Genomic DNA, 26,394 nt, shown 5'->3' with positions numbered 1-26,394 from the left:
TTCCACATTCCTTCTGAGAAACCCAGCAGATTCTAGTTTGTGCCTACCTCAGATGATTCTCTCTTCGTCTGCGAGAAAGGCACTTAGAGAGGTAGAAGATTGGTTGTCCGTTAAGAGGGAACAAGGGAAGGCCGCTCTTGCCTTTCCTCCTGCTAGATTGACGGCCAGGAGATATCTCTCCTATTCGACCGGAGAAACTCCTTCCTTGAGAGGTGCTGCCTCTTCCCAAGGTGACTTCTCAGGTTTGATAGACTCGGCTCGTCGCTCGGTTTTTTCTTCAGCTAAAGTGTTCTTCACTTCTTCGGAGTTTGATCACCTTGTGAAGCACTTGCTTAAGGTACTGGAAGTCTTCAGCCTTCTGGATTGGTTGATAGGAGCTCTCGTCAGGAAAATAGAAGATCACGACATTTTAGCGCCCAACTTGGCTGTGGATTGGCTGGGCGTTTTATCCTGTGTGGATAAGGCAGTGAGGGATGGCTCCTTCAGAGTTGCAGATCTTTTTGCCACGGGAGTTTTAAAGAAGAGGGAGTTCTAGTGCTCCTTCATCATGAGAGGAGTGACGTCTGTTCAGAAGTCTGCGCTTTTATATTCTCCGTTGGATAAGCAGTATTTGTTCCCTCAGTCAGCAGTGAAGGAGATTGCCACTGATTTACAGAAAAAATCAACCCAAGACCTTCTTGCACAATCTTCAAAGCGCCCCAAGGAACTTTGTGCCTTTTCTGCCAAGTCTGTCTCCCCTCTGCAAAAGAGGTTTTCTCGAGACCCCACTCCAAGGGGCCTTTCTCCACCAAGTCCATCAAAAGGACTTCAACCAAAACCTCTTCCAAAAAGTGACTCCTCTATCCTTCGTGCGCCCGTGGGATGGCCAGACCCTCCCTCTTCTGGCAGAGGTGGAGTGCAAGAGGTGTGGAGCCTTGGACGATCAAAGTTCTCAAAGAGGGTTACTCAATGCCGTTCTTAGAGTATCCTCCTCTCGTGAATTTGCCGATCGCATTGACGGCATACTCGGAGGGCTCCGAGAAGTTCGTACCTCTCTCAGAGGAAGTGTTTTCCCTCCTAAGGAAGAAAACCATAGAGGTAGTGGGGGATCGGACTTCAAGAGGATTTTACAATTGCTTGTTTGTGGTCCCCAAGTCATCAGGGGGATGGAGACCTGTCCTCGACATCAGTGTTTTGAACTTCTTCATACAGAAGATGAAGTTCAAAATGGAGGCAAATCAGTGTTATCCTCCATCCAACAGGGCGATTGGATGATAACACTCGATATGCAGGACGTGTATTTCCACATTCCAATACATTTGGAGTCCAGGAAGTACCTGACATTTGTCTTCAGGGGCAAAGTCTTCCAGTTTCAGGCCCTCCAATGTCCCACAAATATTCATGCGAGTCCTGTTACCCCTCGCGAGATGGTTTCACCTCCTAGGTGTCAACATAACCCTATACAGTACCTAGGCGACTAGCTCCTCCGCTTACAGTCTCAGGAACAGTGCACGAAGGATCTGCAGACTACCCTTCTTCTTACTGAGGAACTCGGACTTTTAGCAAACCAAGAGAAGTCCCAACTAGCCCCAACTCAGGAGATTCTCTATTAGGGGATGAGGATCTACTCTTGAGTTTTTGGGCTTTTCCCTTCCCAAAGGAGATAGAGTCCTGCCTTCAGTCAGCACAGGACCTTCTTTCGCTTCCAGTTTGCTCAGCGGATCGATGGATGAGTCTGCTGGGAACCCTGTCATCCATAGAACAGCTTGTGAAGCTAGGAAGACTTCATATGAGACCCCTTCAGTTCTTTCTACACGCAAGCTGGAACAGAAGACAACAACAGGACAGTGATGTTCCCAGTTCCAAATGAAATAAAGGAGGATCTCCAGTGGTGGACGTCCAGGGAGAGGCTTTCAGTGGGAAAGTCTCTACTACTTCCGAGCCCCAACCTCTCCTTCTATGCAGACGCCTCAGACCAGGGGTTGGGAGCTCTTCTGGACACTCTGGAAGCTTCCAGCATTTGGTCTGTGGACCCACCTCGATATGGGACCACCTTGACCTGGTGAGGGGGCTCTTGAACCCCAGGAATTTGATCCCGGGTTTGAGCCCAAGAGTCCCATATAGCATTATATATTTCATTGGATTAATTTTTGTGGAATTTTCCACTTTTGCTAAAATTTACTGGACCTGATAAATAGGAAAAGATATCATAGCTGGGAATGGGTTTATATCCAAAGCTAAATAGTGAGAATTGTGGTAGGACCGACTGACCGATAATGTTCGGACCTGAGAGTTGTCACATTGATATCTCAAAGGCAGAACTATTCATTAGGGCTGGACCACGGATTCCAGGGGGCCTGGTTCTGGGGATAGGACTCTCGGCATTCAATCCTGTTTGCCCATGATATGATTAGGGTGGGGGACGATTGTATTCTTGTAATACTCTAAGTCCTGGCAAGTGGGTTTGACTTACACTTGGGCCACTCTAATCATGTTGTGCCATCCTCCTGTGGGGTAGGGCAGGGGGCTGACATGTGGGAGTCAGTTCTCACTTGTGCCAATGGTGGAATAATAAACTCCATGAAAGGCTGATGATATCTTTTTAAGGTTTTCAAGTTTACTTTTTTTTTTTTTCCTACCCCCAATCTTTATGACAAGTCATTATAAGGATTTGTGTACCCCTGGACCCTTTGGTGGTAGCGACACGTCACAGTTGACAACCATTGGAAACTCATCTGGCAACCCTTCTTTAGAAAAATCGAAACAAAATCAATATGTAATTACACTGGAACCTTATGCTCCAGTACAAAACAAACCCAGAAGAAGTAAATGTCGTCTTGACCCAACCTTGACTCACTTCGACTCCCTCTTTGGGAGTGGAAGTTGATCAAGGTTCCTAACTTTAGAAACAGAACAGAATATATTAGCCCTGAAGTTAGAAAACTACCTATTAAACAGACATTCAACAACAGAAATGTCATTTAGACAGGTAAAAGATGTGGCTTGTAGAGGCCACAACAGAGTCAATCTGGGGACTATATTTCTATAACAGCAATAGGTGATATAAATGTAAAACTAAAAAAAAACATGACATGTGAATAGCATTCAGGGTACCATTGTGCTTCCTGAGAACAGTGACGAACCAATTGAAAAGAATATTCTCTTGGACTTTCTTAAAAAAAGATATCCCAGAGTCCAAGATTGTGAGGTATATAATATACTGAGTAAACCAAAAAATAAGAAAATGTTAAAAATCACAAAAATAAAATTTGAGGGTCAAGGTTTACCCAAAAAAATAAAAATTGTTGGTCAAAACAGAGAAAAGATCCCAGTAGTGTCAACAATTATAGACCAATTTCTTTACCAAGTTGTTTATGCGAATTACTAGAAAAAATGGGAAATGCTCGACTAACATGGCACATTTGAGAAAATAAAATTTTGGCTCCCACTCAATTTGGGTCATAATGTATCAGATCTACACTGAATTCTCTGTCTAACTTGGAAGACCACATATGAAGAGGATTTGAATGAAAACAAATTACTATAGCTGTCTTTTTTGACATTGAAAATGCATATGATACTACATAGAGATATGCATTATCAAAAATGTTACATAAAAAGAGCATGCGTGGACACTTACCTAGGTTTATCCAAAACTTTCTGACAAGCACTTTTCAAGTGAGAATTGATGATGTATTGTCAAGTGCATTTCCACTTGAAAATGGTGTTCCACAAGGAAGCGTCCTTAGAGGCACACTTTACTTTAGCAATAAATGATATCGGTAATAATCTACTATCGGAATTAAAAGTAACTTGTATATGGATGATTTTGCCACATATTATTCAGCATCTTGCATAAAACATGCAGAGCGAATCATTAATAAAACTAGAATAAAAAATAGATGAATGGGCCTCATCTGTAGGCTTCAAATTTTCTATACAAGAGACTTGAGCAGTAATGTTTTATAAAAATAAAAAGTGGAAAAAAGATGAAGAGATAGATTAAAAAATCAGAAAATATTACATATCAGAAATCATTACATACCAATTGGCCAAACAGCAAAATTTTTGGGACTAGTATTTGATACTCACTTGAACTGGAAAACCCTTATAACATACATGAAATCAAAATGTAAAAGAGCATCAAACCTAATTAAAAAACTATCGAACACTACTTGGGGAGCCAATAGACATACCCTTACTGTACTGTATAAAGCAACAGTACTGTCTATCCTTGATTATGGAAGTGAAATATATGGCTTGGCATCAGATGCAACTCTGAAAACGTTTGACCCAGTTCATAATGAAGGCCTTAGAATGTGTTCAGGAACTTTTCGATCATCGCCAACGTCTTCTTTACAAGTTGAATGTGGTGAACTACCTCTCTCTCTCCATAGAGAGCTAGTAACGATGAAGAGTGCTCTGAGAATTCAGACAAATGATTCTCCAGCCCAAAAATTATTTGGATTAAGAGATGTGTTTGTAAACAATCATTCACCTCTTTTCCCAGTTAGAGCTAGAAGATTATTTGAGTCGCTAAATATAAATATTGTATACAGATACCTTTAATATAGAATTACCTCCTCCTTGGACAATGAGTAAAATGAGAATTGTACACACTTAGAATATTTATCAAAAAGTTATTCATATACCCCAGAACAACATAAACAACATACATATAGTAGAACATATAATCCAAAAAGGTCCACATTACACAATATATACCGATGGATCTAAGTCACAATACAGAGTGGGATATGCTGCAGTATCCCAAGACAAAACATATCAGTTCTCTCCACCAGATAATGCCTCAGTATTTACAGCTGAGTTATGTGCAATAGCGTCAGCCCTAAAAAAATAATTAACGAGGCCTCATTTGATAATTTTGTGATTTATAGCAACTCCAGAAGCGCTGTAGGAGCCATTCAAAGCTATAATCATAAAAATAATTTTGTACAACAAATTAAGTTTTCACTCCATAAATTGTACAATAATGGAAAAAAGTATTGAAATATGTTGGATCCCTGCAGCTAAAGAAGCAGTCCACATGACAAGAGCAAATGTAAGCATCCCTATTAGTGACTATATAAGATATATAAAAACAATCATTGTAAGTAAATGGCAAAATATTATGGAATGAAGAACCTGAAAATAATAAATTAAAACAGGTAAAATCTGGTGTTGAAAAATGGAGTTCATCATATCAGAGAGAGAGAGACACGCACAAGTAATTCTGACACATCTTCGAATAGGCCATACTGATTTGACACATGGACACTTAATGAATAGTCCATGTGGCCCTCCTCCCAAATGCCCAGATTGCAAATTTATGATGGCAGTGAAGCATGTACTGTGTGAATGTCCAAAATATATCCTGCAGCGATTATCAAATTTTGTAAATAGAATGATAAAAGAAATTTTATCAGAATCTTCAGCATTTTCAGTGATACCCAGTTTAATGTTCATGAGGAGCTGTGATTTAATTGATAAAATATAAAAAGTAAATAATAAAAATACAAAAACCTAATGAATTTAAAACAACTAAATTTTAAAATTTTACTTAATTTATTTTGAATTTTAATATACCTTTTTAGTGAGTATATATATGGAAACATGAGTATACAGGTAGTCCCCGGTTTACGACGGGGGTTCCATTTTTCTGCCGCGTCGTAAACCAGAAATCGTTGTAAACTGAAAAATCGTTGAAAATCGTCAAAAATCCTAAGAAAACCTTAATTTTAATGCTTTGGGGGTATTGAAAAAGATGTAAACTGCATTTTTATTGAGTTTTTCATAAAAAAGAACCCTCCAAATTTTTATTATTCTGCCGTTTTGGAGCCATATTTCTTCCGTTGGATCGGCGTACAACACATCGTAACCCCAGAACATGTGTCATAAACCGGGAAATAATTTCTAATGAATATATTTGAAAAGCATCATAACCTTGGAACGTCGTAAGCCGGACCCGTCGTAAACTGGGGACTGCCTGTAAATGTATTTATTGTGTGAGTGTGTACCAGTATGAGAGCGTATGCCTTTGTGCAACTTTTGATTTCATTTTCATTCATCCATCAACATACCGAGTGACCTATTTGGCCCCAGTGTTAGGCTTCTAGCCTAGACCTGACATTTCATCCAAATCCTTTGGGCCAGCCCTATGAGAGCTGATAGTCAGCTCAGTGGTCTGGTTAAACTTTTTTAATAATAATGATGTGGTCTGTGGATCAAAGGAAGCTGCACATAAATACCAAGGAGTTATATGCCATTCACGTCAACCTGAAGCATTTTGCAAAAGCAGTAGCAAACAGAACCATGGTGGTACATTCCGATGACACCATGGCTCTCTCCTATATCGAGAAGCAGGGCAGAACCCACTCGTTCTCCCTTTGTCAGACAGCAAAGCTGCTAATACGGGCAGACCAGAATCAGGTCAGACTTATTACCAAATTCATCCGTGGAAAGATGAACGTCTTGGCAGATGGATTAAGCCAACGTGGTCAGGTCCTTGCTACAGAGTGGACCCTGCACTCCAGTGTCTGCGACAACCTCTGGAAGTTGTGGGGCAGGCCGACAGTGAACCTGTTTGCCACGTTGAAGGATTACCGCCTTCCTCTACTTTGTTCACCAGTCCTGGTCAGGCATGGGCAAGAGATCCAATGCTGACAGACTGGTCAAACCTGGACCTCTACTCCATTCCACCATTCAGCATGGTGAGGGGGGGTTCTCAACAAATTGAGGAGTCACAGAAACATATCGATGACCCTGATAGCGCCCTCTTGGCCTCTTAAAGAATGGTTTCCAGACCTTCTCAAGTTTCTTGTGGACTTCCCAAGGTTACTAGTTCAAAGTCCACATCTTCTCAAACAGCCTCATCTTTGGAAGTTCCATCAAGGACTATCCACTCTAGCTCTGACAGGCTTCAGACTATCCGGAGACTCATCAGAGTGAAGGGCTTTTCAAAGCAAAATGGGGAAGCTGTTTCTAGATGTAGACATAGGTCTAACAGCTGAGTCTACCAGGCCAAATGGGCTATCTTTCACAGGTGGTGCAGCAGCAATAACATCTCATCTGGTAAAACCACTGTAAGCCAAAAGCGGACTTTCTTCTCTTTCTCAGGACTTCCAAAGGACTCTCTCCATCGACCATTAAAGGCTATATAGCTATGCTGGGATCAGTCTTCAAGCATAGAGGTGTAGACTTGGCCTCCAATAAAGACCTAACAGATCTGATTAATTCTTTTGAAACTTATAAACTAGTGAACTAACGGGTCCTGCTTTCAAACCTCTCCGTACCATTTCGTTCAAGAATTTAACTAAGAAGACTTTTTCTTGCTGCCTTGGCAACCGCCAAAAGATTAAACGAGTTGCAGGCTATAGACAAGCACATTGGTTTCTGGAAGAGAGATGCTGTATACACCTTCATACTTGGCTCCCTTGCTTAAGAACGAGTCCCCGTCTAATCCCTGGCCATGCTCGTTCTATATTAAAAACCTTATGGACATTCTAGGACCAGAGGAGGAGGAAAGGGTCCTTTGCCCAGTGTTGGCACTGAGGTTTTATTTAAACAGGACAAAGAGAACCAAAGGCCCTGCCAGTAACCTCTGATGTTCTGCCAAGAACCCTTCTAAACCGTTGTCTAAGAATGCTCTGTCATTTTTTCTTAGAAGCTTGATCATCGAGGCACTCACTCAAATAGAAAATGATGTCCTACCTTCCTTTAAGGTGAAAGCATACGATATTAGAGATGTTGCCACTTCGAATGCCTTTAGGCATAGTATGTCTGTCGACTATCCTGCAGTCGACATACTGGAAATGCAATTCCATTTTTGCCTCACACTATCTTAAAGAAATTGAAATAACGTACGAAAATTGCAGTACCTTAGGTCCGTTATCAGTGGCTGGCTCAGTATTGGGGGAGGAAGCATAGAAGCAACCCTTTCTATCCATAGCTCCTTCGCCTTGAAATTTTGGGTGTCAAGTTTTTTTTCGGGAGCCTGGGGCTACTTATACCCTTAGTGTCCACCTGTCTGTGGTAGTGGTATGATGGTTTTAATCTTTATTGTTGTTGGTTTTGGTAACTATTTTTTATTGGTCTATTGTATTTTAGTACTGCACCCAGGACAAGGGCAGTTTTCCTGTTTTGCTTTATGGGTGTTCGGAAGTCTCCTTCACTCAAAAGTAGGGACTTATCATGGCCATTCCCTAAGTTGCTACAGGTCGAGATGAGCACAGATCAAGGCAGTAATCATCTACTGCAGCTCTCTTACTAGGTAAGGTTACAACAAGCATTTTATCAATGCTAACAGATTTTTATGTTGCAAGTTCATCCTCTTATCTGATTGTTTCTGGAACAGAATATGTCCATTTATCCATTGTTTTTGGAACAGAATATGTCCGTTTATCCCACCTTCTATTAATGTGGGATTCAGCTACGTAATCACTCGGGAAGTTACTTATATGAAAATGGTATTTTCATAATAAAATTAAGTTTCATATATGCTTACCAAGTATTTACAAGATCAGAGCCCTCCCTCCTCCCCTCTGATGGACATTAAGCACAAAAGTAGTGACGATCGCTGTTAATGTTGTACCTATTGTTCCCTGATAGAGGACGGGGTATTTAATAGTATAAATAAACAAATCGCAACCGCGAACTTGAAATTTTTAACTGCCACGCGAGTGGAAAGTATAGTTATGTAATTACTTGGTAAGTATATATGAATCTTAATTTTATTATGAAAATACCATTTTCTTAGTTTCTCTAAATGCCGTCAGTTCAAGCTATAGTGTTAGAGATTTCATTTCTGTCTTTCTGTGTTTTAGGTAACGCTTTACTAGACATTGTGTACAACCTGCACCCCAGGAGGTCTTTAGGTTGGGTGTAATTAAGGTGCCTGGTACACCATAACTTTTTTTACCCTTGATGGGTTATTTCTGCTTGCAAAGCTGTTTGAGTCTTTAGTAAAAGCCTCCTGAAGGAGGTAAGTCCTCTCTTGGTAGCTCTAGGACCTGTGAAATAGTAAGAGAATTCCAAGTATTGCAGAATGCTGGCTTTTGCATTGAATTTACTAGTCTTTTGTTCCTGACCTACTGTAGGTTGAGAGGAAAAAATATCTATTTTTAGGCATTTTCCTTTTCAGGGTTGTTAAATGCAGACTGGACCTTATTTAAAGGTAATGAGTTTGACACTTTTATTCCATATAAGTGCAGTTAAAGTGCCCTCAAGTAGATTAAGCATATTAGAGATGATGATAAGCATTTTATATATAAGAAGGAGCAAACACTACTATTTCTGAATGCACTCCCCTATGTTCAGTTGTTTGGTCAAAGTAATTACTGGAAGTAATTATTCATAATGAAATTTCAGTGGATATACTCAGCCACTGAGATAAGTAATAGCAATGGAAGGAGCTCAACATCCAGAGGTTGGCTGTAGACAGTTGGCTGTGGGGATCCCCTGTTATTGACCTGTTTGAGACTAAGGGGAGTTTTCTTTGTTTGCCAGTTTTTTATTCACCTGTGCAAGATTCTCTAGCATTGGCAGGGACACCAAGCTGTTACCTGGTTAGGTCTAGACTGTAATGCCTTTCCTACATTTGCTAGGTTTCAGGAAGTTATCAGTGCATATTAGAGCAACTATGTAAGTTGTCTCTTGATGTTGATTACCCCAAATGACCAGGGACAACTCAGTTTCCAGTTTCTCTCATTGGTGCATGCAAGCAACCAAGTGATGTAAGGTGTCATCACAATCCCACAGGCTACAGATGACTGCAGGGTATGGTCCATGGTTCTGGTGAGCTCAAGGCAGGATCTCGCAGTAAGGCCTTTAGCAGTGCTAAGAGAATCTACTAATGGACTCTGCCAACACCAGCGGCCAGGGTGCAAGTCATGGTCCCATTAAGAGGATTTTTCCAGCATCAATACCTCTAAACAACATGGTTAGGTTTTGGCTGTTTCTCAAGCACGAGTAAGCTTCTTTATAGCAACCTTTAAGGCTAAAGGGCCATGTTGGCTTTGGCTATAGGCTTGTCTGATGACAAAGACATCTAGATGGCTTTAGGCATAAAGGTGGAGTTTCCCAGGTCTCTGCTACGCACTTTACCTTGGAATCTGTATGCGGCTCTTTAATTCATAATTTTGTTGCCCTTTGAACCGTTTGGCACTAGTTTCTTGTAAAGAAGTTTCTAAGGAAACTTCACAGTAGCCTAGACACAGCTAAAGAGTGAGAGAGCCACAACCTTAGTCAGATCAGGTAGGCTTTGTTAAGACAAGGCAATTATTTTTGCCGTATTTTGGGCTAAGTACAGCTTTGGGCCAGGCTCTTAGCTACAACAGAATCTTTACCTAGCCTGGAGTCACTAGACCATGAGGAACTTGACCTCTTGGGGATCCAGTATAGACTTTAGAATTGTTTGAATTGCACTAAAAGGATTAAACCTGATGTAAAGGTTCTGTGTACACTATAGTGATTTGGAAACCAGAGCTTCCAAAGAGGAGGAATGTAATGTCCTTTTCATTAGGTCTCTTGGTAAGGATTTTCTTGCTAATCTCTATCCTTAATGGAAGGTAAGCCACTGGACATGTGAGCAATGTCTGCAACTTTAAATTTGGAAAGGACAGTCCATGGGTAAGATATTGAAGTATCTCAGTGGCATGAGGCAGTCCTCGGTTAACGGCTGGAGTTCTGTTCCCAGCTGAGTGCTGATAACTGAAAATCGTCAATACAGTAACCGAAATATCACAATAATTATGGTAATAAATGGCGTTTACAATGTCGTGTGCGCCAATAAACCGCTTAACAGCGCCATTAACTACTTACCGACGCCAATAAGCCGCTTACCAACGCCAATAAACCACTTATCGATGCCGAAAATCACTTACCATTGCTGAAAATGTGGTTAACGACATCATTAGCCAAGTGTCGTAAAACCGAAACTCCGTTAACTGGTGCCGCCAGTAAGCGAGGACTACCTGTAATCTTGTATTTGCTATGGTTTATCTTCATGGTACAGAGATTAAATGATTATTGCAGAGTATTAACTCCTCTGGTTTTTGCAGGGGATATTATGTCCTAAATTGATCAGTACCCTTTGTTGGCCTACTGCCTTTTAAACCTGGTTGTAGTTTTTGGGAAGCTTGGAGGTATACAATGTTGAGTATTAGAAATATACATTTTTGTATGTTTGTACATGTTAGTTATCCATAGTTGGCTCTGCAGGGTTTTGGCACAATAACCCAACCCCTCCATCTGCTGAAGGTGGGGGGGCACCCTCCAAAGAGGCCTCGGGTATCTTCAAGATGAGGATCTCGTACTCGAGTGACAATCCTCCTAAGGCTGCAGTAGTAGCCGAAGGATTGAATTTACTGGGTAAACAAATTTTTTGTTTTGTACAAAATATTTTGTTACTAAGTAGCCTTTAAAGGGTTGGCCAATTTCCACTCTGCCCACCTCCTTTTTCAAATGTGGGAATCAGCTATATAATGGAGAGGTAAGGTCCATTTCAAAAATATAAATACTTAATTTAAGATTTATTTTTTAGATACTTACCTCTACATAAATAAATTGCCCTCCCTACCTCCCTACATTCAAAGTGGACAGAATTAGACTGACCGGCTACGAGTGCTTGTACCTATCGGTCCCCTGGGGGGTGGGGTAAGTAGATGGATAGAAGATGGATATTCATAGACAACTGAGTGTTCGTATTCTTTTGTTTGTTTCAATTTGCTGCGCTGATGCGGAAGTAAAAGCTATATAATGGAGATTTAGGTATTTAAAAAATAAATTGTAAATTATTAATATATTTCTTAGGAGCTTATCATTAATTCCAAAGTATTTCTCAGAGTTCTTGTAGATACTGGAGAATAGAGCAAAATGTGGCAATACTGTAACTTGACTAGAAATGTCATTTATTTTTTCTCTAAGACATATTTTTCATTAATTATAAACTCTATATAATAAACTTCTATGCATTTATTTTTGCAGGAATTATTTGAAGTACTTTTTCAAGATATTGACGAAACAGTAACCTTCCAATACTTCAAAAGCTTCCGAAGAGTACGTGTCAACTTTACTACAGCAGCCCAGGCTGCTGAAGCACGAACAAAGGTTCACATGATGGAGTATAAAGGAGAAATTATCAAGTGCTATTTTACACAGGTATGCCATTCATGACTTAAATAATTTTGCACTGTTACAGATGTGGATACTGTATATTCTTCTCAAAATATATGTGAATACTAATAGTTATTACAGGACTGTATTATAACATTGTCTCTCTTGTTTTTCAATACCATTTTTATTTAAGTAACTTACCCAGTAATTACATCGCTGTAGTTTTCTACTCGATGGCAGCTTGAATTTTCGAAATTCACAGCAATACTCTACTTCTTCTGTCCAATTTGGTGACTAGGCCCTACCCAATTTATGGAAAGGAGAGGAACAACCCTTGAAAAGTGCTTCAATTTGCTTTCTGCTGTCCTAGAGCTCACACAGTTGTAGGAACGCAGCTTGGTTTTTTGACAGGCCATTGGAGAGACGTCTCAGATGTCCACTGTCTCTCCTTGAGCCCAGCAACTCCCAGCTTAGGTTTGAAGCACCAGTGGCATTTCTCAAAGAAGTCTTACCCCTTAAAGAGGCATTCTTCTGCTTGGGAACAATCTTCCATTTGTTCATGAGACTTACCTGCCAGATATATATATAGCTGTATTCTCTGAAGTCCGACAGAATTTCAAAACTCGCGGCACACGCAGTGGCCGGGCAGGTGGTTAGTACCCATTCCCGCCGCTGGGAGGCGGGTATCAGGAACCATTCCCATTTTCTATTCAGATTTTCTCTGTCGCCGGACTGTCAACACCTGTTGTCAGTTCCTCCGCCATTTGGATTTCGAAATTTGTTGTCACTTAAGTATTTTGGTTGTTTTTGGTATTCGACTGGATCTGTGACTTGGCATACGCTCTTTGTGGACCGTTTTTGATTTTGCTTTTGACTTTTCTTATAATTAAGATGTCTTACCTCTAGCTATTGAGTCTGTAGCTTGGGTGAATGTAAGGTGAGGCTATCGAAGACTTTGATAGTTCCTCACACTTTATGTATGATATGTAAGGGTGTTCAATGCTCTATGATAATCGGTAATGAATGTGTGGGATTGTCTGAGGGTGAGTGGAAGAAATATGAAGCCTATATGCTTAAATTGGAGCGTGATAGGCTGAGGAAATCTTCCTCCTAGAGTGCATCCTTAGATGGACAGTCAGGTTTTCTCCTACTAGTAACCCTGTAGTAAATTTTAGTACTAACCCTGTAGTTTGTTGCTGCAGAAGGTAATTCCCTGGCTCTCGTGTGGAGTCAATGCGTGCTCTTGAAACTAAAGTGAATGCAATTCAAACGCATAGTGTTAGTGCTAGTGCCCCTAGTGTTGTGGAGGGGGCGTCAGATCGGCCCTATAATGCCTCTAGGCCTGGACCTCTGTCGAACTCCCAGGACCAGGGAGGGGGCATGTCGAAAGCCGCATGAGGGTTACGGGGGCTTCCCACCGATCTGGCGTCCCTTCGGCAGGTCCTGATGACGCTACCCAGGCTGCCAGGGATCGTGCTCAGGCACGCATCCTGAAGGATTGCTTCTCGTCCTCCGACACGTCCTCCCCGCCTTGGGGTTGGAGCTCTCGGTTGGACTCTCGCCCTCTTAAGAGAAGCTTAGAGGAGAGGACGCTTCACGTCCTCTTCCTCTAGACGTTTGTACTCTTCCCCGAAAGTTGCGTGGATATTCCTCTGCAGAAGAGAATAAAGTGTTTTTCGAATGATGACGCTACTCGACCCCCCTGTCGCGCTAAGGCAAGGGCTAGAGCTTCTTCCCCTGTGGAAGGAAGTTACGTCTCTCGCCCCTTTCCTTCTCTCAGGTTCAGCCCTTCTCCCGAGAGAGTTGCTTCTCCAACGCGTAAGATTTTGTTGGGTTTGCAACAACAGCTGGATGCTCTCATGAACCTTTCAAGATTCGAATCTGCCTGTTAAGAGGTACAGACTTTCACCTTCGTCTCCTGCTTCGTCTTCCTCGTCTGCTAGATGTTTTGGGGCTTCTCGTCTGTCGTCTAGAGAGACTGTTTAGTGGCTTCCTATTCGTCTTCCCCGATTTGAGGTGTTGGACTTTTCTCTTGTCTCGCGCCAGGAGCGTGTCTTGCTCTTCGTCGCGCTTCTCACGCTTCACGCCGCCTCACCTTGACCTTTCGCGCTTGCCAGACTCTCTTCTAGTACTTGCCACGGAGCCTCTCGCACGCCATGACGCTCCGCGCGCGCCCGTATAGCTTCAAGTCTTGAGTTGACGCCGCTCCAGTTGTTCATCATGTCGCACTACTACCCGCTTCAACATCTGATGTCCTTCTTAATTTAGCCAGTACTTGCTTCGGCAGTACATATACTAAAATTGGAACGATACAGAGAAGATTAGCATGGCCCCTGCGCAAGGATGACACGCTAATCGTGAAGCGTTCCACATTTTTTATGTTTACTATACGTACTCTAGTTGACGACTTTTTCGTTCGCGGGAGTTCCCGCTTACGTATCGGCGAATCGGAACTACTTTCACCACTCACTCAAGACCCGCCAGCTGCGGAAGAACATCCTCTTTCGTCACAGCCTTTGTATGAAGAGAAACTTCTTTCGTCTTCTTCTTCCTCTGATTATCAGACTCTGGCTTTTTTCTTAAGGATCTGTTTCCTGAGACTTTTCAACCTTTGGCTCCTCTCTCTCCACCTTCGCAGTTGTCTTTGTCTTAAGGGGAGCGTTTGACGAAAAAATCGGAAATCAATTTTCTGGGATATTTTATATATGGCATCATACATATCCTGACTATCTTCTCAGAAAGTTTTATTTAAAAGTTCGCCACAGTTAGGAGTTAAAAATAAAACAGTAACCCTATCATAGTCAAAATTACATTTTTCGTATAATGTAATGATATTGTCAGTATATCGGTGGTAATTTCCTTTAGCTATGAAATAATATCTAATGCGATCTATGGCAACCCTGTGGACATGACATAGTACGCATCAGCTTAAAGACAGGAATGCCGCAGGGCAGTCAGTGGCAGTCAGTCAGTAGCAGCTCAGAGCTTGACTAAGTAAGACGGCGCTGCCCAACCTGAGCCGTGTTTTGACACTCGCTTCATTTAGCTTCATTTAGCGAAGTTATATTACTTTGCAGGTCTATTTTTTTGGCTTTTCAATATGTCATAAAACATCAAACTGTGTAACAGCAAGCAAATAAATACACAGAGAAGCAAAAATATCGTTTTTCTCAAAACTAAAGTTATCGACATTCAAACTGCATCTCCTTCATAACGATTGCACCGATCTCAATGATACAAAAAGTAAACGAAAGCTAAATATTTGCCTAAAACAAAGGGGCTTCCATGGGAAGCAACACGAGACCCGCACCACGAGAGAGAGTTTTTTTCCCGAAGGAATGTCACTTCAAGAGAGGTAGCAAGTGACTCCTTTCATCTCCAGACTCCCTTAGCAACCAGGCTTCATTTTGCACAAGCCTGGAAAGAGTGAGGGGCAGACGTTTGGTCCCTCCTACTGTTAGAGAGAGGTTACTTGATTCCCTTCCTGTCTCCTCCTCCTTTGTTTTTTGTTTCCCAACTGCCTTCCTGTCAAACAGAAAATTGTTTGACCTGCTCGAACAGATGTTCAAGAGGAGAGCAGTGGAACAGGTCTTGACTCGGTGTTCCCGGGATTTTACTACAGATGGTTTCTAGTCCCAAAACTTTCAGTAGGCTGGAGACCCGTCTTGGGCGTCAACAGGTCGAACAACTTGGTCCGGAAGGAAAAGTTCAAGATGGAGACCTCGCAGTCAATACTAGGAGCCCTTCATCCCGGGAGTGGATGGTATCTTTGGATCTCCAAGATACTTATCTTCACGCCCCAATTCATCCACGTTCGATGAAGTATCTCAGGTTGTCTTGGGGGACTAGACGTACCAGTTCAGGGCTCTCTGCTTTGGACTCTGCACAACGGCCATACCACGTTGAAAACACCGCTTCTCGTCCGATCAGCGAAGTTAAGCAACGTTGGGTCTGGTCAGTACTTGGATGGGTGACCGCCTGGGAACACCAGATGCTGTTGGCGTCACATTTTGCTCCGAGGGTGTTTACACGTCTCATGAAAAACGTTGCGATGCAGTTGCACCTGTCGCACGTCAGGATCTCACTCTACTTGGACGACTGGTTGATTCGAAAGCGTCGTCGGCGGCGGGTATCTGGAGGACCTTCAGTTGACTCTGCAACTCGTGAAGTCCCTGGGACTTCTGGTCTGTGGAGAAGTCGCAGCTGATCCCCTCACTGTCCATTGTGTTTGGGAATTCAGATGTATTCAGCGGCTTTTATAGCGTCTCCGTCGCAAGAACGGCAACTTCTATGTACGAAAAAGTCTCGGCCTTCTTGGAAAGGAAACATGCTAGGTGAGGGAAGGAATGAGTCTGCTGGGGACCATTTCCTCGCTGGAGAAGTTTGTTTTCTGGGAGTCTGCATCTCAGGCCTTTTCAGTTCTTTCTGTTGGAGAACTGGCAAAGCAAGGAAGACTTGAAAGAGGAATTGAGAATTCTTCCTTATATAAAAGAGGATCTGTAGTGGTGGCTCGATCCAACGAAATTGCAGAAAGGGATCTCCCTCAAGCTTCTGAACCCCAACCTAGTGTTGTTTTTCCGACGGGTCGTCAACAGGTTGGGGGGCAACACTAGAGGGAGAGGAAGTGTTAGGAACCTGGAGAGAGGAACAGGTGTCCTGGCACATCAACTTCAAAGATTTGGCGGCTATCTTTTAGCTCTCCAATTCTTCGAGGTCCAAGTTTGCAATCGTGTAGTTCTAGCAAACGCGGACAATACTACTTGTTCCTGTTCAGCCTTGCAAGAGAGATTATTCTTTGAGCCTATGCTCGCAATATTTCGATTCTCACAAGTTTTGTTGCAGGGGTCGAAAATGTTCGAGCAGACCTGCTCTGTTGGCGCCATCAACTCCTGCCGAAGGAATGGACCCTTCATCAGGAGGTTTGCCAAGATTTTTAGAAATTTTGGGGTCGCCAGCTTGTGGATATTTTCACGACCTCAAGAACAGCGAGGCTCCTCTATAAAGCTCATCTGTACTCGACCCTGGGGCAGTTGCGATAGATGCTCTTCCTGGGATTGGACGGGAATAGATGTTTACACCTTTTTCCCCGTTCTAAATTCTGGGAGAAGTCATACGCAAGTTCATGCCTCACAAGGGACGCAGGATGACTCTCATCCCCACGTTTTGGCCTTCAAACCACTGGTTCTCGGAGTTTCTCTTCTGGTTGGTAGACATTCGAGGACCCTTCCTATGAGAGCAGACCTGCTCATACAAACCCACTTCACGAGATATCTTTGAATCTCCCCCGCTCTGAACCTGACTGCTTTCAGACTATCGAAACTTGGTCAGAGCGAAGGGGTTTTTTCTGGCCAGGTGGCACGGGCCATCGCTAGAGCCAGAAGTTCTTCATCTAAAGGATATATCTAGCAAGTGAGCAACCTTCAAAGGTTGGTGTAGAAAGAAGGGCTTTTCCTCTTCCTCTATCACTGTGATCCAGGTTGCAGATTTTCTCCTTTACTTAAGAGAAAACTCGATATAGCAGTTCCGACTATCAAGTGTTATCGGAGCATGCTTTTGATTGTATTCAGACACAGAGGATTAGATTTGTCTGACAATAAGGACCTCCACGATCTTACGAGCTCTTTCAAGACGTCCACGGTTCCTCAGCTAATTCCCCCTCAGCTAATTCCCCCTGCTTGGAACTTGGACATAGTGCTCAAGTTTTTGATGTTTAGTCCTTTTGAGCCTCTCCACTCTGCATCTCTTAAGGATGTTACTCGAAAACGGCATTCCTCACGGCTCTGGCGGCGGCGAAAGAGAGTGAGCGAGTTCGAGGCCGTCATGTGGGCTTCAAGGAACACAATGCTGTCTATTCTTTAAGCCCTAAGTTCTTGGCTAAGAATGATAGGTCTTCTAACCCTTGGCCTAGACACTTTGAAATTAAAGGTTTAGCAGAGACCTTATTGGACAGGAACCTGAGGGAGTTCTATGTCCAGTTAGAGCTCTCAAGTACTACCTTAAAAGAACACAGGACACTCGTGGTCCCTTGGATATTTTATGGTGTTCTGTGAGGCAACCAGTTAAACCTATGTCGAAGAATGCACTGGCATTCTTCATTAGGGACGTCATTAAGGACGCACACTCTAGTTGTGACGACTCCAACTTCAAGTTGTTGAGAGTTAACGCTCACGAGGTGAGGGCAGTTGCTACCTCCATGGCGTTCAAGAAAAATATGGTACTCAGTGACATTCTTAGTGCCACATTTTGGCGAAGTCAATTCGGTGTTTGCCTCACACTCTTGGCAAGATGTTTAGGTAGCATACGAAAATTGCTTTTCGCTGGGACCATACATTGCTGCTTCAGCAACCTTGGGGACAGGGGTAACTCTGATCCTATCCCCTTTTAATTGTGTTTTTATGGTTGTTGGGTCGACTACTGGAGGCAGTCTTCCCAATCCTTTGCAAACTAACGCTTTAGGTGTTGGTTAGGTGGTTAGTAATGCTCTTTTGTCCTCTTTGTATGGTCTATGATCTAGTCACATTGTGGTCACGCCCCCCTGTTGACAGATCATCTAGAAGTTGCCAGCTATATAGGTCACTACCTCGCTGGGGTCTCTAGTAAAGCAGAAGCAGACTAGAGTGACAGTAACCACTCAGTCAGCTACGCTATCAGATAAGGAACCAAAATAATTTTACCAATAATTGGTTTTTTCCTAATTCTTGGCTGTCTCTACCCCCTCCAAAGGTGGTATTCAGCTATATATATATCTGGCAGGTAAGTCTCATGAACAAAATGATATTTTAATGATAAAATAAAGTTTGTTCATACTTACCTGCCAGATATATATATTCATATTGCCCTCCCTCCTCCCCTCAGGAGTCAGTGGCGTTAGAAAATCTGAATAGAAAATGGGAATGGTTCCTGATACCGCCTCCCAGCGGCGGGAATGGGTACTAACCACCTGCCCGGCCACTGCGTGTGCCGCGAGTTTTGAAATTCTGTCGGACTTCGGAGAATACAGCTATATATATATCTGCCAGGTAAGTATGAACAAACTTTATTTTATCATTAAAATATCATTTCCCTGCAAAAGGCTTAAAGAGCCTCCCTGAAGCCCCCAAGCGTCTTGCAGCTTTTGGGATAGCCTCAAGCAGCGTCCTTCCGCTCAGTGGTCTCCTGACCGCCAGTATCTGGCACCCAGGTGCCATTCTTCATCGTTGAAGCATCCAATGGTGCCCAAGCTCCCTGTAGCACCCGAGCATTGTTTGGCTCCTAAACTTCTGTTATCCTATTAGCACCTATTGGCCGGGCACCCAGTGCCAGCTGTCTGCTCGGCGCCAACTCCGGCTATGCATGCGGGCACCAATTCTTTCTCATCAAGTTTCTTCTGTGACAGAAGAGGAGTTAGACCCTTCTCTTGAACCTGTTCAGTGCCAGCTGAATAGTATTATAGACCTTTTGAAGAAACCTCTTCCATCAAAGACTTCCACAGTCCCTTCGACTTTGCAGTTATCGTTGGAAGAAGAGGAAACCGTACAAGATTCTTCACTGTCTGCATTTGTTGCCCTCCTGAAGTTTTTCCTTGTGACATTCCTGGATTACTTCTCACTTAAGGATCCTGACAGTCAACCTTTTTAATGAATAACCCATCTGAATTCTCCCGACTCCCGAGGATGGTTTTTATCTTCGTCCAACAGGAAGGCTCTGGAAGATGTGGCCTTTGGCTTTTGGAGAAGAGGATTCAAGGGAAATCCTCTTTCTGCATTCCCCCTTTGCACCTGTTTAAGAGGCGTTACCAGTCTTATTCTACCGGAGAAGCTCCCTCTCTGGGAGTGGCTGCTTCCTCCCAGGGGACCTCTCTGCGCTGATAGATGCCGCATGAAGGTTCGCTTTTGCTGCTGCTAAAATGATGTTTTCTGCAACAGAAATTGATCACTTATTGAAGAATCTTTTCAAGTCTTTGGAGGTGCTAAATTTCCTTGACTGGTCAGTTGGAGCATTAGCCAAGAAGATGCAGGATTTTCTCCACTCTCTGAAGATTGTTCCTCAGATTGGCTCAGTGTGATCTGCATGGACAGAGCTATTAGAGATGTTTCCCAGGAATTGGCCTCCTTTTTCGCTATGGGAATTTTAAAGAAAAGAGAGCTCGGGTGTTCTTTCACCTCCAAGAGTGTTACTGCCTCTCAGAGTCAGCTCTTCTTTTCTCCCCCCTTGATTGCCATCACCTTTTCCCACAAGCAGTAATGAATGAGATTTCTCTTGAACTCCAGAAGAAATCTACCCATGACCTTTTGGCCCAATCCACCAAGCGCCCTAAGGATTGGTCCACTTTTTCTTTTAGATCGTCCTCACCTCTTCAGAGACAGCCCTTTTGAGGAGGAAGACAACATTCTCAGTCTAGACCTCAGGCTGGAGTCCATTTCTCCTCCCAAGCCAATAAGAAATCATCTTCTAAACCTGCATCGAAGAAGTGAAGATGTAGTCCTCCATGCACCCATGGGTGCCAGGCTCCAACTGTTTTGGGAGAGTTGGAGTGCCAGAGGGGCAGACCCATTAATTGTAGAAGTAATGAGGGAAAGGTACTCGATTCCTTTCAAGAAAAAGCCACCCCTAGTCAACACGCCGATTGCCGTGACCGCATACTCCACAGGTTCAGAGAAGTTTTTAGCCATGACGGAGGAGGTCTCAGCGCTTCTCAAAAAAGAGGCGATAGAAGTAGCAGAGGACATCACGTCGATGGGGTTCTACAATCAGCTGTTTGTGCTCCGAGACTGGTCCTCGATGTGAGTGCCCTGAATGTTTTCATCGAGAAAACAAGATTCAAGATGGAAACAGACCAGTCATTTCTTGCGTCCATCCGTCGGGGCGATTGGATGATCTTCCTAGATATGCAAGATGTGTATTTTCACATCCCGATTCATCTGGCGTCAAGAAAGTTTTTGAGGTTTGTGTACCAGAACAAAGTATTTCAATTCAGAGCACTGTGTTTTGGCCTGTTGACAGCACCACAGGTCTTCACAAGAGTTCTCGTCCCCCTGGCAAAGTGGTTGCACTTAAAAGGTATCAACATTCTTTTATACCTGGACAGTTAGCTGATTCGTTCACCCATGAAGCTACGATGTATAAGACTTAGGACTAATAGTAAATTTTCAGAAATCTCAACTGACCCCATCTCGGAAGATTCTCTGTTTTGGGGATTCAGATAGACTCAAATTTTTGGGACTTTTCCGTCCCTCTAAAAGATAGAGTTGTGCCTGAAAACAGTGAATCATTTCCTTACTCTAAAGAATTGCTCAGCCAACAAATGGATGAGTCTGGTGGGCATGTTGTCTTCAATAGAGCAATTCATTAGGCTGGGAAGACTCCACTTAAGACTTCTACAATTCTTCCTGAAGAGCACTTGGAACAGGAAGACTCAGCCAGACTCATTTGTCTTTCGGAACTCAACAGAAATCAAAGAAGACTTACGGTGGTGGCAGTTCAGTTCCTCTGAACCCAGTCCTAAACTACTTCTCCAAAGCATTGGACACATGTTGGGGAGCCCATCTAGGAGACAGAGAGACATCAGGAACTTGGTCTCGGAAGGAGAGCACTCTCCACTGGCACAACAAAGAGCTGAAAGTGATTCATTTGGGTCTCATGCACTTTCAGGAAGAAGTCCAGGGCAAAGTGATAGCAGTCCACTCGGACAATACCACAGCGTTAGCCTATATCAGTCGCCAAGGGGGAACACTCACGTTTGCTCTTCGAGACCACGAAGTCGCTTCTCCTTTGGGCAGACCAGATAGAATCAAAGTTAGTCACCTGATTCATCCAAGGAAAACTCAATGTGTTGGCAGATGGGTTAAGTCGACGCCACCAAATCCTTCCCACGGAGTGGACTCTGGACCTTTGAGTATGCACAGATTTGTGGAAGATGTGGGGGACACCATTCCTGGACCTCTTCGCCACATCCAAATATCGCCACCTTCCCCTGTTCTGCTCCCCTTTTCCAGACCCTCTAGCATGGGCAACAGATCCCCTTCTGCAGGACTAGTCTGATCTGGACTTGTACACGCTTCCCCCATTCAGTCTAATCAGAGAAGTACTAAACAAGCTTCAGTCACACCCGAATGTCAGAATGACCCTCTTGGCTCCATTCTGGCCCCAGAAGGAGTGGTTTACAGAAATAACTTGCCCTTCTGGTGGACTATCTGAGGCTCCTTCCCACCATTCCAGAGCTGCTCAGACAGCCCCATTTCTGGAGGTTTCATCCAAACCTGTCCACTCTGGCCCTGACAGGGTTTCAACTGTCATCAAACTCCTACAATTGAAAGGATTTTCGAGGCCTGCAGCTCAAGCTGTTGCCAGCACCAGACGACAGTCATCTAATAAAGTGTGTCAAGCAAAGTGGTCCATCTTTAGACTTTGGCGCAGAAGACATAACATCTCATCTTCTAAGACATCTGTGACGCAGCTAGCAGACTTCCTCCTGTATTTAAAATCCTCCAGAGGCCTCTCCTCCTCTACCATCAGGGGTTAAAGATCTATGCTCAGCTTGGTATTTCGCCACAGGGTCTGGACCTTACCTCAAACTGGGACATCTTGGACCTCATTAAATATTTTGACTCTTCCAAACCTAAAACAGAATCTACAGTTTCCTGGAGTCTTGACATAGTTCTTAAATGGATTTCAGGACCACGTTTCGAATCTCTTCGCTCAACCTCCCTTAGGGACTTAACTAGGAAGACACTGTTTCTTACGGCACTAGCGACAGCTAAGAGGGCTAGCGAACTCCACTTCTTGGACAAAAGGGTGTGTTTCTCCCAGGGTGCGGCAGTCTGTTCACTAACTGCGGGTTTTCTTGCCAAGAACAAAATACCCTCGAAACCCTGGCCCTGCTACTTTACAGTGAAGAACTTGATGGAGATTTTAGGCCCAGAGGAAGAGGAAAGATCCCTTTGTCCTGTGAGAGCCCTTAGATATTGTCTTCATAGGACTGAGAAGATCAAAGGCCAGGCGAGCAATTTGTGGTGTTTAGTAAAGAATCCTTCCAGACTTCCCTTTAAGAATGCTATCTCATTCTTTTTAAGGAACCAAATCCTGGAAGCTCATTCACAAATTGGAGAAGACTCTCTGCCCTCCCTTTAGGTGAAGGCTCATGAGGTAAGAGCAGTGACCACCTCGTTAGCTTTCAAGCATAATCTGTCCTTGTCTTCTATCCCCCAAACTACATACTGGAGATGTAGGTCAGTTTTTGCAATGCACTATCTCCGAGACATTGAAACCACCTATGACAGCTGCAGCACCTTAGCTCCCTTGTCTGTAGTGGGTATGGTAAAGGGGGAGGAAGCCTAGGGGGCAACTCTTCCAACTGAATGTATATCTGTCTGGAATGTATGGTATACCCAAGTTACCTACCAGTTTATTAGTGGGGTGATGGTATTTTTTTTTCTTTCTTTTTAAAAATTTGTCAATGTAAGGTGACTAGGCATTGTGGTTGGATTACTTGGTTTCTGGTGCTTTGCCCTAGGTTAGGGCAGGTTTTTAAGCTTTGTGTGGCATTGGCAGTGTGTCCTTAATATACAGCTTTAATTAACACTTTCGCAGCTAGCAGAATACTCCTTCGCTGGAAAGTCCCCGTGTCAATAGAGGTGTCCCAAGGCTATACCGCCACACCACTACAGGTTGAGATGAGCTCCAGCCAAAGGCAGTACCTTCCTGCAGTAGCTCTCTCACCAGGTAAGGAAGGACAAGTATTTATCGATGCTAACATCATAGATATATCCATAATGACTTTAATATTTTGGGTATAATATGCCGTGAATCCCCACCATCCACCAATGTGGGATTCAGCGACGTAATTACTGGGTAAGTTACTTAAATAAAAATGACATTTTTATATAAGTAACTACCAAGTAATTACATGGCTATGGTTCCCTAACCTACGGCAGCTTAGAAATTCAAAATTCGCGCGGTGGCGCTGTTATCGTTAGTGTGTAGGTGACGACGTCCCGCCACCATCCGGGACTCGAGGAAACAAACCAGCAGATAGCTCAATTCGTTTTCTGCCGGCTTCCGGTTAACATCGGAAGTTTTCATGCAGCTGCTTCTTCGCCTTTCGGCTTTGTTTTGCATGAATTTTGGTGAAGTACTCAGAATTTGTTGCTTTGTGGCTTGCTGCCATTGTTTGAATTGTTGTTTGAGTTAACTTTAGTTTATTTAGTTAACAGTGTCGGATTCCAGTTCATTTAGTATTCGCTTTTGTTCCGAGGGTTGTAGAACTAGGGTAACTAAGCTTTCTTACGATTCTCATACAAAATGCACTAAATGTAGGGGCAAGAATGTAGTAAGGATAATACTTGCAAAGAGTGTCAGGATTGGGAGGATAAGAAATGGAAAACAGTGAAATCTCATCTAGACAAATTAGAAAGGGATAAGAAGAGGAAAGCAGCCATTAGGGCTGAAGGTTGGGCTAATGCAGAATCCATGACTTTGGAAGATGTAGGGGATGACAGAACTATCACTCCTCCAGTTCCTCCTCCTCCTCCTGTCCTAACTACTCCTACTTTACCGTCTGCTCCTGTTCCAGGTTTCCATGATTCCGCTCTTAGTGCCATTGCCAGCCTCGAATCTAGGTTTGATCAGAAATTTACTGTATTATCTACTACCATTATGGAAATGGGGTCAGCTATTAAATCTTTAATGGGAAAAAAATGAAAGTGTTGACAGTGCAGTGACAAGTGATAGTGCTGTGAATATTGAGGAGGTGGCTGTCCGTCCCACCAGTGCTCCTAGACGAAGGTCACTGTCCTGCTCCCCTGCACTGGGGAGAAGAATACCGGAGGTCCAAGGGAGGCTGGTGGGGTTTGCCCACAGGCAGTTGCCCCCACCGTCGAGCCTGTCGTGCGCTCCCAGGCTTCAACTAAACGCCATTGGAAAGGCATTCCTGTGCATCGACTTTCTGATTCGGAATCTTCCAGTCAGCGCCAGAAGCCATATCGCTACTCGTCTTCTTCGCGCCCACTCAAGAGACATGCGAATATTAGTGATTCTTCTCCCCTGGCTGTCAAGAGGTACAGAGAGACTAGCCCTCAACCTTCCTTCAGCTTTCAGCTCCTGCCTGATTCTCCTGCTTATTTCTTTGAAGACAGTCCTGAACACTATAAGTGTTATAAGCGCCCATCTTCTTCCGAGCGCCAAGTGCCAGCCAACTCTTGCCAGACTTCCACGGGTGAGTGCCCGGTGCCCGCCGACTCACGCCAGAATTTCGCCAATGAGCGCCCAGTGCCCACCGATATTCGCCAGAATTCCGCCAATGATCGCCCAGCGCCCTCCGTCTCACACCAGACTTCAGCTCTAGAGCGCACGGCGCCAACTCCCGAACTTCCAATGCCCACAACCAAATTCCCAGCTTCTTCCTCTGGAACCAGTGCACCTTCGTCGGCTATTCCACCTTCTTCATCGGTCCAGGAAGATTCTTTCGCCCCACTGAAGCACCAATTGACCGAGCTTGTGGGTCTTTTGAAGAAGTCTGCGTCTGCTCCAGAGTCCAAGGATAAATCATTGTCTCTTATCTCTTCGGAGGAAGAAGAGATTGTTCAGGATACGGTTCCCTTTTCTTCCTACTCGTCTCGCCTGCGTTTCCTCCTGGAGAATTACCCAGACTTCTTCAGGCCTGCTTCACCTACTTCTCCAGCTTCTACCTGCCTCACGAAAAAGCATCCGTCGGAGGGTACCAGACTACCCAAGCTTGTTCTTTCTTCCTCCTCGAAGAAAGCTCTCAAAGATGTTCATGCCTGGCTGACCGCTAAGAGAGAACAGGGCAAAGCGACTTTTGCCTTACCGCCCAGCAAATTGTTGAAGATGAAATACTCTTACTATGCCACTAGGGAAGCTCCTTCCTTGGGAGTTTCTGCCTCCTCCCAAGGGGACTTCTCTGGACTGGTGGATTCATCCCGTAGAAAGGCTTTATTGTCGGCCAAGATAATGTTTTCCTTAGCCGAGCTAGACCACCTTATCAAGAATATTTTTAAGGTGTTAGATATTTAGTTTCCTAGACTGGGCCATCGGGGTACTAGGGAGTAAGATTGAAGACTGCCCGGATTTAGCTGAAGATATTGCCTCCGATTGGCTAGGAGTTATTTCATGCTCAGACAGAGCAATTAGAGATGGCTCTTTGGAACTCGCCTCCTTTTTTTCTATGGGTGTCCTTAAGAAGAGGGAGCTCTGGTGTTCGCTCGCCTCGAAAGGAGTCTCACCGACGCAGAAGTCGGCTCTACTCTTCGCTGCCTTAGACAAGTCTCACATCTTTCCTCAAAACATAGTGAAGGATATTCTTTTAGA

General features: G+C 43.7%; 1 protein-coding gene and 2 non-coding genes across 3 annotated transcripts in view; all 3 read left to right on the top strand.

Moving 5' to 3' along the window:
* sra (RRM_RCAN_like domain containing protein Sra) overlaps positions 1–26,394 on the top strand; it is a 61,976-nt gene that overhangs the window by 5,970 nt on the left and 29,612 nt on the right. The window contains exon 2 of the mRNA XM_067096700.1: positions 11,962–12,135. Coding sequence (XP_066952801.1) covers positions 11,962–12,135 — 174 coding nt within the window. The remainder of the gene's footprint in view (positions 1–11,961; positions 12,136–26,394) is intronic.
* On the top strand, positions 14,362–14,467 carry LOC136838390 (U6 spliceosomal RNA). Its single transcript, XR_010852970.1, has one exon. It is a non-coding gene; the product is annotated as a U6 spliceosomal RNA (small nuclear RNA).
* On the top strand, positions 15,975–16,093 carry LOC136838379 (5S ribosomal RNA). Its single transcript, XR_010852967.1, has one exon. It is a non-coding gene; the product is annotated as a 5S ribosomal RNA (ribosomal RNA).

Source organism: Macrobrachium rosenbergii, chromosome 4 (genome assembly GCF_040412425.1).
Source record: "Macrobrachium rosenbergii isolate ZJJX-2024 chromosome 4, ASM4041242v1, whole genome shotgun sequence".
Lineage (NCBI taxonomy): Eukaryota > Metazoa > Arthropoda > Malacostraca > Decapoda > Palaemonidae > Macrobrachium > Macrobrachium rosenbergii.
Note: the sequence above shows the minus strand (reverse complement) of the source record. Positions and strands in the feature narration are given on the sequence as shown.